General features: G+C 37.6%; 1 protein-coding gene and 1 long non-coding RNA gene across 11 annotated transcripts in view; one reads left to right on the forward strand and one right to left on the reverse strand.

Annotated features, from left to right (window-relative positions):
- Nucleotides 1-153: 153 nt before the first annotated feature.
- On the reverse strand, nucleotides 154-10475 carry CTSO (cathepsin O). The gene is given in 9 exon segments (XM_084518125.1): nucleotides 154-1600; nucleotides 2149-2241; nucleotides 2685-2848; nucleotides 4944-5065; nucleotides 6531-6698; nucleotides 7881-8014; nucleotides 9018-9123; nucleotides 10099-10326; nucleotides 10328-10475. Coding segments are annotated over 9 exon segments (1197 nt in total). The 5' UTR covers nucleotide 10475; the 3' UTR covers nucleotides 154-1565.
- Nucleotides 10476-10993: 518 nt separating this feature from the next.
- LOC311436196 overlaps nucleotides 10994-15924 on the forward strand; it is a 263693-nt gene continuing 258762 nt past the window's right edge. For all 10 annotated transcript variants that reach the window (XR_014692652.1, XR_014692653.1, XR_014692654.1 and 7 more), the window contains exon 1: nucleotides 10994-11137. This is a non-coding gene — a long non-coding RNA (uncharacterized lncRNA). The remainder of the gene's footprint in view (nucleotides 11138-15924) is intronic.

Genomic DNA, 15924 nt, shown 5'->3' on the forward strand with positions numbered 1-15924 from the left:
TAGCTGTTTTTTTTCCAGTTAGGGAAACGTGCTATTTGTTGTTTGTAATCTGCTAAGGCAATACTACAGAAGACTTCTCCTTTTGGTTAATGTGAAGTTTTCAGCCAGCAAAACTTGGTAAGAAGCAGAACCTGAAGTAGTGAAACATAGTACTTAGTCTTTTCTTTTTTTTTTTAATTGAAAATAGTAGAAGTCCTTCAAAGTAGAATGGCTAAAAAGACATTATTTACACAGACAATTATGAACATTCATTGCATCCGTTACAAAAGGATTGTACTACAGAGACCTATTTAACATGGTACAATGAGTGCAAAAATTACAAAATTGCTTCAATACTTTTCCTAGTAGCACTTCATTAGTGATACAGGTAAAGAATTCCTGATGACAGAACACTTTAAAAGTGCATGTTCAGTTTTCAATTCTAGTTACATTTGTCTCCAACTGCAGTTATACAGGTTAGCAAATCTAGGACCACTCTTTGGTTCCCAGCAAGTCTCCTGTGAGTTCAATAAAGTTCAATCATTTTGTAGGAAAATTCAACATCTACCTTATCTGGAGTACTCTGTAATTGCTGTATTTTTAAATGTAGAATATATATCAACACTCTACTGCCATCATTTTTTCTATAATAGACATTTTTTTTTTTGCATTTCTGCTTTGCCACTGGTTCTACTGTTAGTCGTGATGTAGTGAAGAGACTTGTGGAAATTAAAAGACAGAATAGTTGATTTGCAAACACTTATGTCTTGTCAAGGCACAGGATTAAGCCACTAGAGGTGTCTTGTGTTTATCTAAATATAATTTCTGCTTGCTTTTCTATCCATCTAACAAATTAATTCAGAAGACTCTGATATTCCAGGCACTTTCTAAAGCACCCCCTACTCCAAAGAGCTCTGAATTTATATCTACACAAGAAAGGTGTCAGACTGAAATGGAAGGACTGCAGCACTACACTGACCCTGGGTGCTCAGGAGACAACTTTGACTACCCATTCCCCTTCTCTTTTCTTCTAGCTATAGAGAAAATGTAGAATTTCACAAAAAGGGGGAAGACAAAATGTCTGAGGTGCTACAAAAGACAAGATGGGTATCAAAGCATAACAAAGAGAATGTTTTCTTCCAACCTCCCCTTTCCCCACCCAATAAAACCAGACATAATCTCATGTTCTATGTTCATGTTCATGATACTCCATCACACTGGTGATTCAACTTCCTTATTTGTCATCCATTTTTTCCTAGCAAGATTTTTATGGAGTGTATTCTTCAGTATTGAGCACCTTGATAGGGTTTCACATTCACAGTTCCAATCCATCTTTTTAACTTCCTTCTGCGCACTCTGTGGTTGATTTTAAGCCTTCTTATTCCATGAAAGATTTGATACACAATACACATTCCAAATAAAAACATTTTTAAAAACTCCTGCTACCCCATTCCTGTAACACTTAAAATCAGGACCTCCTCATAAAGTTGTTTCTTACTTTAGAAAAGGTTGCCTTGGAGTAAAATCTTCACATACAGTGTATGTCAAATGATTATGCAAATAAAGATCACAGTCTTTGGCCAGCGTCAAACAAATACTGATGAAACTGTATCTGCTATACCTGCAAGTGAATGAAAAACAAAAGAAAAAATGAGTTAGTCTTAGAAATAGAGACCTACCAGAAATAAGTTACCAGAATTGATATTCATGTTACATCCTCTCTCTTCCATGTGTTGGCAATATGGACAATAGGTAAACTGTTGGGGTGGGGGGCAGGAAAAAAAACAAAACAACAAAAACCGCAGCAACTCTTATTTCTTCATTGCCTGACACTATTTACAGTTGAGCTCTACCCTCCTCCCTTCTCTGCTTTCATGTTCAAAACTTCATTCTTTTTTGAGGATTCAGCATTAATGATATTTGTGTGGTGAAAATCAATCTAAACCTTGATATCCTCTTCCCTTTCAATCATACACATTAGTAATGGACATTATGTTATATGGTTTGGTTGAACTAGCAAACACTTTTTTTCTACCTGAACTCATCTACCCTCTCTTAAAACATAGCAATGATTTGTATTTCCTCTGTGAGGATCCCCTTATATCACTTTACTTACATATAACCCAGATTATAGCCTTTACCAATTGCATTGTTTTCCATCAGACTTACCACAGACATTGCTGCCTATCTTAACACGAACATAACCATCTATTCCCCAGGTACGTCCCCAGGAGTTCTGTACAATCCAGTAAGGGATGCTACCTGGAAAAGACATTTTCATAAACAAGAGGCAACATGAGATTTGGGAAGCATAGAAAAAATAATAATCTAACACTCTTTGATTAACATTTTAGTGTCTCATAGGATGCTGATTGGATGACATAGTACAGACAAACCTACTGTTGTTCACAGAGAAGACAGAGCTAATACACCAGCGTTTAATAGACTGGATATATCCTCTGCTAGGATAAAGACACAGATACCTGTGTTCTTGACTTTACAAGGACATGAAGTCCCACAGAACCAAAGGAAAAAAACAGCCTTTTTCCTGGGATCAGACCTCACTTCCAGAACGGAGGTGACACCAAATCAAACAGTTCTCAAAAGCACAACCAGTTGAAGCATTATGGATTGTAATCATTTGCCCTGCAGGAGGCCAAGTAAGAGAATGCAAAAACCTAGAAACTCAGTTGATGAAAACATACCTGTTCTGTCAAAACCCGTGATAAGTACAGCATGATTTGCTCTCCCACTGGAGCAGTGATACTGTATGATCCCACCAAGATAATCCTGCCAGCTAACTGCATCTACTGTTACTGCCAGAGGACCCCAGTTAACAAGCATCCTCATCATTTCCTCTTCCTGGCCACTGCGAAAGAAGTGAGTGATAATGCAGTTAAAGTTAGCATAATAATGCAATTTGAGAGGTAGTAATCAACTTAAGTATGATCTAATACTCAAATAATTACTTTTCCCTGTGAGTGCTACACACTACATAACATACATCAATAAACATGAATCTTATTTACAACACAGTAACATAAAAGTAGGGCACACACTATGGAAAAGGTGCTGATCAAAAGACACGATGCTATTAAAAAAGTCTGGGTCAAATTGGTAGGCAACACTAAACACCACGTACCTTTTATGCACCGCTCCTCTCAATTAAAAATCTGCTTTGGACAAATCATTAGTCGACATTGTTATTGCCCATTAATTTTCAAACATACAGAAGTACGTTTTACATATTTTAGTGCATTGTTATGTATGTTGTATCTCAAACACATCAAAACACAGGACATTACCAGTAACAAATATTTGCCATTAGCATCTGCTTATGTAATGTATTATAGGAGGAAATATTTATCATTGCATAGTATCTGTAACAACTAAGTTTGGCATACACAGAGTGGCAAAGTTATAATTGGTTTTAGTTCCTTATATGTGGCAGTAATTGGCTTCCTGATTAAAATTACATATTTTTTGTCTTGTTCAGTACGCAGCTGTATTGTACTGATAAAAATTAAAAATGTTTCTCAGTACAAAAGCCTAAAAAGCTATGAGTTGCGTTTACAAAATTCAGTTGACAATACTGTTTGCTAAGTCACAGACTGGAGGAGGATGTGGGTATGTAAGCAGATAAATACTCAACTAACTGAATACTTCCTAAGTTTTTCAACAAATTCCGATTAAAGTCATAGGATATACTGTTACTGACTCATGGTTCCAATTTAAAGATAGACAATTTAAAAGACCTAATTTAAAGACACTCACTTAGGCTTTCTAACTTGAACGTAATTAGTGGCTACAAATTATTAGTTGCTGTAGTACTCGCCACATCCAAAGAAAGATAAACATTTAAGAAAATAACTCATGTTTATTGCTAAGCCCTTATCTAGATCCTGAAACAAGCCTCGTGCATACCTCCATATTAAGGGGAAAGGTTTAAACATTAACTTTTTAGAGTCTCTGAATAAGTACTCCTATCATTAAGACTCCAACAACAAATATGAGTGCCTTCACAGAAAAGCAGGCCTCATCTCCTCCCACTGACTACATGGAAAGTCAAAACTTTTAATTTTGTTATTTTGGCATTCAATTATTTTGGCACAAAATTCTCCATTTAGAGATATCACTGGGGTGCATTTTCCTTAAGAATACAGGAGTTTTTATTAAGTCTTTATTATTTATATTCCCCTGCCTTCAAAAGAAATGACAGTTCTGAAGGTCTGCTTATACATATGAAAGTACAATAGTGGTAATAATTAAAACAAAACTACTATTCTCACTTTTTTAAGAAAGAATCAAAGTCCCTTTTATGTAGGTGTAAAAATGCACAAAGGCATCTCCCGCCCCTGGGCAGAATCACCATCATCTGAATAGGGACAATCTAAATAGAGATGATATACAATTACTGAACCTGAATGAACAATAAGAGGCAAACTACCTCAAATGTGGAAATTCTAGCGGAGAAAACATGAGGGATGGAGAAAAACTGCTTATGCCATCCCTGGAGCTATTTAAGAGGTATGTGTATGCAGCACTGGTTTAGCTGTGGACATGTAGTGTTAGGTGGATGGCTGCACTTGACAATCTTGAAGGTCTTTTCCCACCTAAATAATTCTATGTTTTTATGATTTAGATGCTTTTATGCAACCGGGTTCAAGCAGTTTTTCCATGTTTTCACAATCATTAGCTGAAATTTCAAAAACTTTAATAAGAAAGAATATAAACATCTTAAAGCTAACAATGGCCTGGATTCTAGGGTTACAGTTCCTTGGAGAAGAATATTTATGACTGTTGATAGTTTATTTCAAAGACATTAGTACCTCTGTTTTAATCTCATCTAAAAAATCCAGTGGTAGTAACAACAACTTGCACAGTACCACATTAACCAAAACCAAATTATGTTAAATATCCCAATACAGAAATTAGCAAATAAAAAAAAAAAAGATAGTAGTTACCTGAAGTCATATGCAGCAAATCCTGTTATTGAAACTCCAAAATCTGACTGACCAAAATAATGGCACAGTCCTGTCTGAGCTTTAAAAGTGTATTCTGAATCTCTCACGAGTTTTACTTTTGTCTGCAAGAAGAGAAATGAATGAGAATTCAATGTGTCTTGACTTTAGCTCTATGCAGATCACACCAGGCATTGAAACCAGCCACAGAACTGACTCAAAATACAGTATGTTCTTAGTGACATTAGAAATAAGAATACGATGTTGGGAGATAAGATATTTACTATCTATAGTTTTGCTGTTTGCAGAGAGAGTTCCCGAAGGGATTCATATGTTCCTTCATTCTCTCCAAATGATATCCACACACAAAATTTTCCTTTCTTTAGAACAGTTCAAGAACCACAAGTATCCCATATACAGTTACACAAAAAATCTGAAATGAAGTCCAATCCTGCTATTGACTTCAAATATTTATGCCACTATATAACTGCATTATGGCTGCCATGGTTCAAAGTCCAGCTACAAAGCTATTGTATCAACCTTTTGTACTTGTCTTCTGCAATACGGTATTTTGAGATAGTGTCTTCTCCAGTCTAATTCACTTGTAGACCCTCTGCTGTCAGTCAAGAGGGAGTTTTGCTTTGGAGGAATCCAGATGAATATCCTCTATCTTTCTTGAAATGCAAACATAAACAAGTTATCTAGACTACTACTAGTAGGGATTATACAAATCTTTATGGGTAGAATTATAGAGATCCTTAAAAAGAAGAATCACCCTTTTTAAAAAATAAAAATAAAAACTGAGGGATTCTTTTTATATTCTTGCAACTCAAACTGACTTACTAGAGAGTACTTTTTATTTCAAAATATATTAAAATGTTTCTTCTTACACATATTATAATCACACGTTTTGCATTTTTAGAATGGAATGCACCAGCTATCGCTAAAGTAGAATTCATTTTCGAAATTATGCCTGCATTTTGATTGTTTCACGTTGCAAGTGATACAAAGATAAACAAGGTTGATTTTATTTTGAGATCCCCAAACTTCTGCATGATTTTACAGTGTTTGTAACAAAACTATAGAAACTTGAAAACTGAAAATCTCTATCCCTCCTTTTCCCCAGATGTTGGTGCCCAAACCAGAAACTCAAATCCACATAATGACACTTGGATCAATGGCTCCTTCTACTGTATGTCTGTTCTTTCCATTGATTTCAGTAGCAGTACTGCACCTTTCAAGGAACATTATTCTCAGACCTGTAAGCTGAATTATTATATTCACAAGTAACATATATACATGCTGAAATTCAAATAATTTCAATTCTGTATGAAGCAATGCTTAATTCTAGACTAAATACATAGATGTATACATATAAATACATGCATACATATATGCATATAAAACTATACTTACATGTAGTTCATCCAATTTTTATATGAAAGTATATGTATTTTATATATGCACGTGTGTGCGTAAAGCATACACTCGCTCTTCCCCATCATTTTTCTCCAGTAAAAGAAAAAAAAAAAACAAAAAAGCCAATATGAAAACTAAGGAAGGGTTCATAATTTATGAAAAGTTTCAAACCTGATTCAGCCAGCTCAGAGCACTTATAGTGGATCCCCCGCTGCAACCATAGTTATTGTATGAACAATCAATAACCTGCTGTACACTGAGTTCTTCCAGGTTATTTCCTTTAATTGCATAGGCAGACTCTATACCACCCACAACACTGAAGGCCCAGCAGCCTCCACACTGGTACAAAGAGAAGGGAAATAGGAGAAAAAAATAAAAAAGTCAGCTTTGTTTTTGAAGTCTGATATGGAGAGAAAAAATAGTTCAAAGCGTTTCCCAAGGCTCTTCATTTTAAATCATCATCTTAAATCAATATTTTTGAAGTCTTGTTAAGTTTCTTTCTTAGTGCCTTAATTTAAAAAAAAATTTTTTTTTTCTCCCTCCTGTAGTACACTGTGAAAGCTAGAAATGCATTATCAGGATCTTATTTTAAGGATTCCTGACTCATTTTTGCTATGATAAAAAACAGCCCTTTAAAATAGGTCTGAAGATGCTTTTTACTGTGAGATATGTATTTTCTTAATTAGAGACTGAGGATCAGAAAGAAATTATTTTTTAACCATCTTAGTTTTTGAAAGGGAGGTACTTAAGGAGACAGTCAATGGCTTTCTTTAGACTATAGGTTTTTCAAGAACTATATTAGATTACGGCTTAAGAAACAGTAAATTCAAATTCAATGCAAGAGAAAAAAATCTTAGCTAGTAACAAAATATATATTGTAGTTCTCAGCTCCTTAAATTGTGATGTTTCAAATAGAGAGTATAGTTTATTCCCAGGCACGGTGTAGATGAAGTGCAGGAAAGAAATATATTGGGGATTTAAAAGCTGAGTTGTTTCTTACCCTACTAACAAGTTACCAGGCCTATAGTCAATTTGGGATAAACTGTAATCAGTTGGGTTCCATTTATTTTCCTGTCATGTGTACATCTCCAGAGGTATTTCATGGTAAAGATACTGGTCTTGATCAGCCATGGGCACTCTAAACAAGGGATTTGTACCCAGGTGTACAGGGGACAAGAGGTCAAGTACTGAATCTACCTCAGTCTCTCCAGAAAAATACAAGATACTTATAGTGCAAAATATTTGCAGACTTAGTTAACTAGATCCAAAAACATATTACACACAATTTATAATTGCACAATTCCTAAATACGCAACAACTTTTACTTCTCATGCTTTTAAGTCTAATCCCACTCTGCATGTTACTCTGTCTATGTTCAACTAGCCATACTTGTGTCAGTGCTCCAAGAGCCTTGAGGCAGTGCTGATCCTTTCCTTTCCTTCATTGTGCTCTGCGATGTACTTGCTGGAACTGTCTCTGAGCAGTACTTGAGAATCAGGAAAGCAAAACACCAGGACTTACTGTTTGCTGATTTCTCACTTCTGTAATGACCTTCTTGTCCCTCCAGTCAAACTTCTTTGGCAAAGGTTTTTCCTTTCCCTTTGGCACTTTTATGTATCTGGGAAGTTTGTGAGGTATGCTTCTTAAGTAAATAGCTAAACACAGAATACAAACATTTATAAATCTTGTAACACACACACGCAAAAAAAAAAAGAAACACAAAAACAACTTTTTTTTTTAGAAGCCATAAAGGTAAATTTTATCTGTAGTTACAATCGTGAGATTATATCTCATTCTCAAATCCACAGAGAAATTAAATGTCTTAAAATACTGATCATACTCCAGAACAAATTTTAGTATGCCTACATTTCTAGAAAGAACAGAAATACTCCATGTGAGAACGTGAATATGGAGTATGAAGACTTACTGAAGCTAATCAATAATAAATAAGTTTTGTTAGAATGTTCACAATATGTTACTTACTGAAAATATTACTTTATTTTAGTCAGAAAAAAAGGAAAAAAATAGATGAAAAAATAAAGATTTTGAAACACACTCAAGTTGTAAGTTTTTCACTTAAGAAAAAAGCTCTTTAGTTATCTAAAATCAAAACAAGGTTTGAAATCACTGCAATGAATAGTATGGTATCTAACAGCAGACTTGAACTGTAGAGTGAAAAATCAGGTTAGGTAACAGACAAATCTCAGTAAAAATGAAAAAAAAAAAGAAGCCATATTGCTCCCAATAATCATAGCTATAATTGCACAGCCTTTGACTGATGAGCACTGTTTGGATCGTAGCCCATTTTGTCTTAGGATTGGGAAAGGGAACTTAAGACTACTGAAGAACATTGACTATTTTTCGCTTTTACAACTGTTGTAACTGAAAATGGTCTTAAGGCCCTGTGAGAAGAAAGAAAGAAGAAAAAGTCTGCATGCTAAATCAAACTCAGGCTCTAAGCTATTCAATCTTGCAAGACCAGAGAAACATGAAGAGGATTGTTGTATCCTTCAGAAGTACTTACAGTTTGGTACCAGACATTGTAAACTAGCTGATTATCAGCACTGGAAGAATCTGTAAATGTGAAAAATACAAGGTTCTGGAAAAGAGTAAGAAAAAAACAATAGGAAAGACATTAGCAGCAGCCAAAAACTGTACCTTTGAACTCTTCAGGAAATAGGTGAGAAAACTGGTTTGTTCCATAGAATGCAGATGCGTTATCATTTGATGACGAATTCAGAAATCTAACTCTTTTAGCGCTTTCCTAAAGAAAAAACAAAGGTATTGTGGATATTATTAAGTTACCATTAGTGACAAAACCGTAAGAGCAGAAAAAGGTTACAAACAGTAAACATGAACTTGGATAACAAGACAGCTGTTCACCTCAGATTCAACCCAGCTTCATCCTGTATTCCTATCAACCCAAAGCCATGACTAATTTCAACTCCAAGAAAGATACCAAGAAACATTTTTAAAAGCATAGAGAAGGAAGGAAAGTGATTCAAGGCAAGCCAAACAAATAAGCTGAGAACAAATTGTGTCAAACCCATCTGATGCCCTTCTTTGACAGCTCAACTAACCTTGTGGTTCAGAGATACGTAAAAACATCTTGTCTTTCTTTAGATTAGATTTAATCCTGCCTTATGTTTGTACAAAACAAAAGGGCTGTACAAGGACCAAAAGACTTTCAGAAACCCAACCTTATCAGGAAACCTAGATCTTTGAAAAACAAGTTTCTGAAATATGAAAGCAAGGCGATCTGTCCCCCCTGCAACTTCTGCTGACAAAGCTCAACATGAAGCATGAAAAAGGTGTTAAGACACCTTCTCCTCTGGGTATGCAACCCAGACTTCATCACACCCCCTTCAGCAGAAGGCACCGCTCGTCCCGTGCTGGTTTAAGGCACAAGGGAGGCAGGATCGCACCTTCAGTCCCACCACCACAAGCAGCCACCGACCCCCCGGGGGCTGGCAGCAGCCTGGCCCTCAGCCTCCCTGCCCGGTCAGCACCCGGGCAAGGGGGCACCCGGGGGGAGGCTGACACCTCGCGTCCGAAACGGGGAAGGAAGAACAGCAGCAACTGCTCCTTCCTCTTCCTCTTCCTCTTCCTCTTCCTCTTCCTCTTCCTCTTCCTCCTCCTCCTCCTCTTCCTCCTCCTCCTCCTCCTCCTCCTCCTCCTCCCCCAGCGGTAGCCGCTGCCTAGCGCGGATCGCGAGGGCAGGGGCGTGCAGGGCACCTACCCGTAGGGCGGCCGCCACCGCTTCCCTCTCCCGGCCGCCTCCATCCCACCGAGGATGTCCTGGCCCGCCGCTGCCCTCCTCCCCACGCCAGGTGCTAACGGGCAGCTGGGCAGCGGCAGTAGCCAGCCATAGCAGGGAGCACAAGAGCCCCATCGCCGGCAGCCCCATCGCCGAGAGACCCCAGCGGCACTCCGCTCCCTGCCGGCTTCCCCACCGCCGCCCCGCCCCACGGCCGCCATGTCATGGCGGGGTGGGGCCGCGGGGGGACGCCCCCTGCTCGCCGCAGGGCTTGCATGTCGGGCTGTTTATCTGGGGAGACGGGGGTCTGAAGACTTTTGTTTTTCAAGCCTCTACCCAAACGCAGCCCCCGCTTCATCCCGCAGCGGGACCCTACGAGCCTACGGTTGCAGCCACCGTGAGGGGGGACAGAGAGGGCGGAGCATAAAATGGCCGCCGCCCCCCAAGGGGCAGGGCGTGCTGCTTGAGGTGGTCCTGGGCTGGCGCTGCTTTCGGGGGTACTCGCCCGGGTTTTGTTGAGTTTCGGGTCCTTTACACCAGGGGTTTTCCAGTTCCTGGAAAAAAACTCGTGTTTTGGGGTGTGGGAGATGAGTGTGAGGCTGTACGAGAGCTGTGCCGTGCAGCAGGCAGGCTGTGCCGGCGTGTGAAACAACAGCTGCAGGCTTCAGGGACAAAAACTAGGGGAAAAGAAGAGCTGAGCGTTCAATTAAGTATGAGGTAGAAAATCAGTAGAAGGCTTTCCCTGACAGGAAAATGAGTTGATAAGTGCAAACTGGACTCTTATTAGGAAGGAGGAGTAGCTACTTCCTTGAGGCAGCTTAGTTTGTGGCCTTTAGCATGGGAAGGCTTCATTGGGGTGTGAAGAGTTACAATGTATTACAAAGTCAATCTCCTCAGCCTTTGATATCCTGTACACGTGTTACAGTAGAAGAAAAAACTTGAAAAAAAGTAACTGCATGTGCTCATGGCAGCTGCTCTGCTTCTTTAGAGACTATTCAAGTGCTGATACTTAAGAAAGCAGGTTAGTGTTTGGCATCTAAAGCTTTTTGTTATGCTGGTGTAAATTAACAAAATTCTATTTTGTTTATTTCCGTTGTTAAATGCTTTACATATTTAATGTTTGTAAATAGAGTAGTTCTGTGTTTAAACTTAATGTATTATTTTTCAGTTACTTTTTCTCCCGCCATCTTGCTACAACAACAACATGAAAACATACACGCCCTGTCCTGTGGTAGCAGCAGCAAAACGTGCAGCTCTGAGTTTACTAAATGCTGAAAGTTTAAGTTACAGAGTGGGAAATGTTGCTGTCACAACTGTATTGTATAACACCAAACTTTGTGGCAGCGTGTGCTCTGTAGAGCATTGCACCAATACCTATTTTTTGTAGCATGTAGCATTTTACTTGGTAATACAAATTTGAAAGAGAATTATAGTGTATGAAACATAAGACACCTAAATGTTTTATTTCTAGATGGGTAGATATATACAGTCTTGGCAAGCAAAACACAAAAAACTAACAGTTTCAAACTAACAGCTCCAGTGTGTGGAGCTGGATGCAGGGTTGGTTGGGGAGGGCCTACAGCCCAGCTTGAGGTCTCTGAGTCAATGCAGCTGCACCATTCCCTGTCCTGTCCGTCATGGCTCAAGTACCTGAGATACCTGGGTTTGCTGGCTTCTGAGATTCTAATTATTTTATTTTATTTTTAAAATATTTTAAAGTGTTCCTCGTTAAAATTGTAACTCCTATTTGAGGAGATGCCGGGTGACTTCATCAATATGAGTGCTTTACTGATGTCTGGCACCTCACCATGTGTGACTGGAAAACTTTAAATTTAAAATGTAAATAGCTTTTATCAGAAGCAGTATGGAGTCCTCCATGTTGCATAATAATTTTAATGTCCTCCCCCCTCTCATAAAATGGACTTTTCTGGTTTTTTTGTGATGAGAAGGTTAGAAGTATTCTGATGTTGGCTGTATTTTCTTGGACATCACAAACTACTGAAAGGTACTTGAAACGCTTTTGTGAATATCACTGCAGTTTTCCAAACCAGGACTAAGAATGACAAAATTGGGATAACAGGAAAGTTTTCGGATCACATTTTCTATTTGATTTTTAGTTTATTTTTATTTGCTTTATTCCATCTTATTCTGCCAACTTAACTAAGGTTTTTATGGGTGTACCAAAATCAGTGCAGGGCTTGAATAGCATCTCCTTTAGATGCTGTGTTTGCTATCTTAAAGTGAGCAACTAAACTTATTTATTTATTTATTTTATGTATTTATTTTTTCCTGGAATGAAAGCTACTTTACTTTACTACTTTAACAGAATTATTATCTGTCGGGGAAGTGAGAACAAAAACCACTACATTTGTGAGAGGACAACAGTTCTTTCCAGTCTACTCCGCTGATAAAGGAGCACTTGTATTTAAAAAGAAAAAAAAATAATTATTCTGCTCTGTAGCCTGGAGTTCTATGTACTTTTGTAGTAAAGAGAGAAGTTAATGTACCACCATTACTGAGAAGTTGAAACAGTTTAAGGAACATGTACATTGGCAGATCGATTAGTGATAAAACAATCATGGCAGTTCAGGAACCTCCTGGCAGTATAAGTAAAACTCTGATCTGATCCCACCACATAGCTCATGTCCAGGGCTGAATAAACCTGTAGCTAATCATGATCCAGCTTTGCCTTCCCCCTCCCATCAGGCTGCTGTCGAGGTTCAGCTGAACTGTTGCAAGCTTTGATGCACGAGTACTACTTATGCTTTATATCCAGGGTATGAAAGAGTATCTTCACAAAACAGCTGTTACTGAGTGCTCTGATATGTTTTATCACTGCAAACCCAGGACTGGCATAAGAGATATTGTAGTAACTTATTATAAATTTGTGCTGACATAATGAGCATAGGAACTAGATAAGACAAAGATAGCAACGTGGGAAGTGCATGGTGAAACCCTTTTAACGAGAGCCTGAACCTCAGTAGCCAAATTCTGAGTGCAAAACTGAGTTTGGGCATCTACTAATGGAGTCTGTTGGGCTGCAGTACCAGATGGACCCTTTTGTCTGGGTCTTCATCTTGGGAGACACCCCTGGGAGGAGTGCAGGGTGGTGGCTCACAAGGAATGACAAAAGAAAGCTTGATTTGTGAACCATCGCTTCAGATGTAGTGGTCGTAAGCTTACAGGAGGGTTTACTACTGTAACGGTCATGTGATTTTATTTTGCATAGGATGGTATAATGGAACAGGAGAGAAGTTAAATACGATAAAGGATGAGTAAAGTATGATTTCCTTAAACTGAAGATATTTTCTTATTTTTAATATATAATCATTTAATTCTTGTCAATCAGTTGACTTGTTCTACAAAAATTTAGTTATTTTTCAGTTTTTATTTCCATCGACTGTGTATTGTTTGTAATAGGAGAAGCTGTTGTCTCGGTCAGAAAAGCTTTCTTTTTCTGTGCAGAGACGTTGAGTTGTTTTTTCCTGAGAAACACACGAGGGCAGCAAAGGACCTTTGGAAAGGTGTTTGCAAACCATGCAGTTATTTGAAAAACAAAAACAAAATGAGAAACAAACAACAACAAAAACCCTCCTATTTTGGGAAAATGGATGTATGCTAGATTGATTCATGAAAAAATAAAAAAGCATATGACCAGAAAAAAAGTGTTTTGTTTCTGAATTTGCCCTCTAAGTGTGCTAAGTAGATGCCTCAATTTATCTTGTTCATGAGGAGAGTGTGCCAGAAAAATCAGTGTCTTCTCTGATGACAAGCTCAGGGAGAAGTGTAATAAACAGTTAAAGGTGGGTGACTGACAGCCAGAGTGTTTCAGAATATTTAATTTTTCCACTAAACTACCGTAGTACAAAGCACTTTGTTCTTGAGCTTAGATGAACAAAACCTCACACAAGTACATGGAGAGCTCTGCCTCCAGGTACACAGTTTCTGCTCTATTTTGAATTACTCCAGTGTGAATCCATTTCTGCTTCATAAAGATAAAAGGAAGCAGACATGTAAAAATATAATCAGGCCTGTGAAAAAGGAATAACATGTAAAGTTTTTTTAAAGGCCTTGTTGATTTATTTATGTTGATGTATATGTTTATGTTGATTTATATTTATGTTGATTTATGTCCTTCAGTGGCACAAAAAAGTCATATATTAGTTACACAAGCCACCCTAGGCAGGTGATTAAAATCTTTTTTTACATAAGTGTATATTTTATTTATATTGCAAGACTTTTTTTTTTTTTTTTTTTTCAAAGAGTCTAATGCTGAATGTTATAACGTGTAAATGCTAGTAAAATATAATATAAGCATTTACAATCTCTTTACTGTTCTGGCTGTTTGTTTGGACTAGTGAAATATTTCTAGCAATGCATACTAAAGGAAGAAACAATAATGAATATATATTTTGGAACTTCTAAAATAATTTTAAAATACTTTATTTAAACGAATACATTCTTGTATTAACAAAATATAGTTCTCATCTAGTGCAAAATACCCACCTCTAAAGTGATCCATAACTTCCAGCAATGTAATTAGTGGGTGGATTTTCATACTATTACAGGGTCAGAATTAACATATTAATATTTAGTAGACTAGCTTCCCCCTCACCTCCAGTGACTTTTAATAGCTATTTGAAATGGTTAATTGAATCTTGTAAGACAGTTTGGCTTTGGTGCACTTTGGCTTCTGTGTTTATAATTATCATAGCAAACAAGGAAAAAGTACAACAAATTACTTCTGAGCTGAAGATGGGTCTTCCAGGATGGGAAGTGCCACTGCTAAGGTCAGTAATGAGAAGTGGTAATCAAGTGTTAATGAATATGTGGGGAAGATGTACGGTTTCCACTTTGATAGTTATCTACCTAGCTATCTGCATAGTTTGGACTATTGCCTTTTGCATGTGTATAAGATGTTTAAAGAATTGAATTAAAATAAATCCCTTTCTATTGTGCAGCCTTGAGCCTGTTAGGAGAAATAATCTAAATCTAGCAGCAGATGGAGCTGAGCACCTTTTCTTAAGAAGGCGTGTTGGGAAATACGATTTCAGTATAAGTCTAAGGCTCTATTTTAAGACCTTGCTATGGTGTTGTTGAATAATATAGTTGCACTGGTAACAGTTACTAAATGTAAACAAAGAAAGTGCAAATTGCAGTTTTGGGGTGAAATCTGGACCCATGTAAGCCAAAGCAAGGGTAAATAAGCAGCATTGCTGCAGCTAACGTTCAGAAGTCTTTTTTAAGTTGTGGGTTAGACTTTGAATGTTGTAAGCAGAGGAGAAAATTATTCATGGTAATAGTTGGAGTTATGAGAATAACCAAGATGTATAAGGAGTTGCCATAGCTAAATTATGAGAAATATCTTGGTTGACCGGGAACTTTTTCCTGTTAGAGCTGTCTTTCTTTGCAAATAATGAAAGAACTGTAGGACCTGCATCTCAAGCCTGGCTCTTCTGTATTTCAGCTGAATGTCCAAGCCACTAGTAAGTCTCTGACCTTTTTTTTTTTTTTTAATGTTTTTTAAAAAAAAAAAAAAAAAAAAAAAAAACCTTCTTTCTCTCTCTCTCCAGTCTTGTCAGTAGGGGTGAATTATGAATGAAGAAGGCTGGCAGTGGAGTTAATAATTCAAATCAAATGATGAACAAATATTTGAAAATGCAGAAAAATGCAGTTAGGTGTTACACTGTCATAAGAGGAGCAACATCTGTTCTGGGTGAGACTGAAGTAAAAAGTCATGAGCGTGAGAGATGGTTTTTAAGTTAGGGACTTCAAACTCTTATTTTCTCTATCCTTGTTGTCAGTCCT

The sequence above is a fragment of the Aythya ferina genome (assembly GCF_964211825.1).
Source record: "Aythya ferina genome assembly, chromosome: 4".
In the NCBI taxonomy this organism is placed as follows: Eukaryota; Metazoa; Chordata; class Aves; order Anseriformes; family Anatidae; genus Aythya; species Aythya ferina.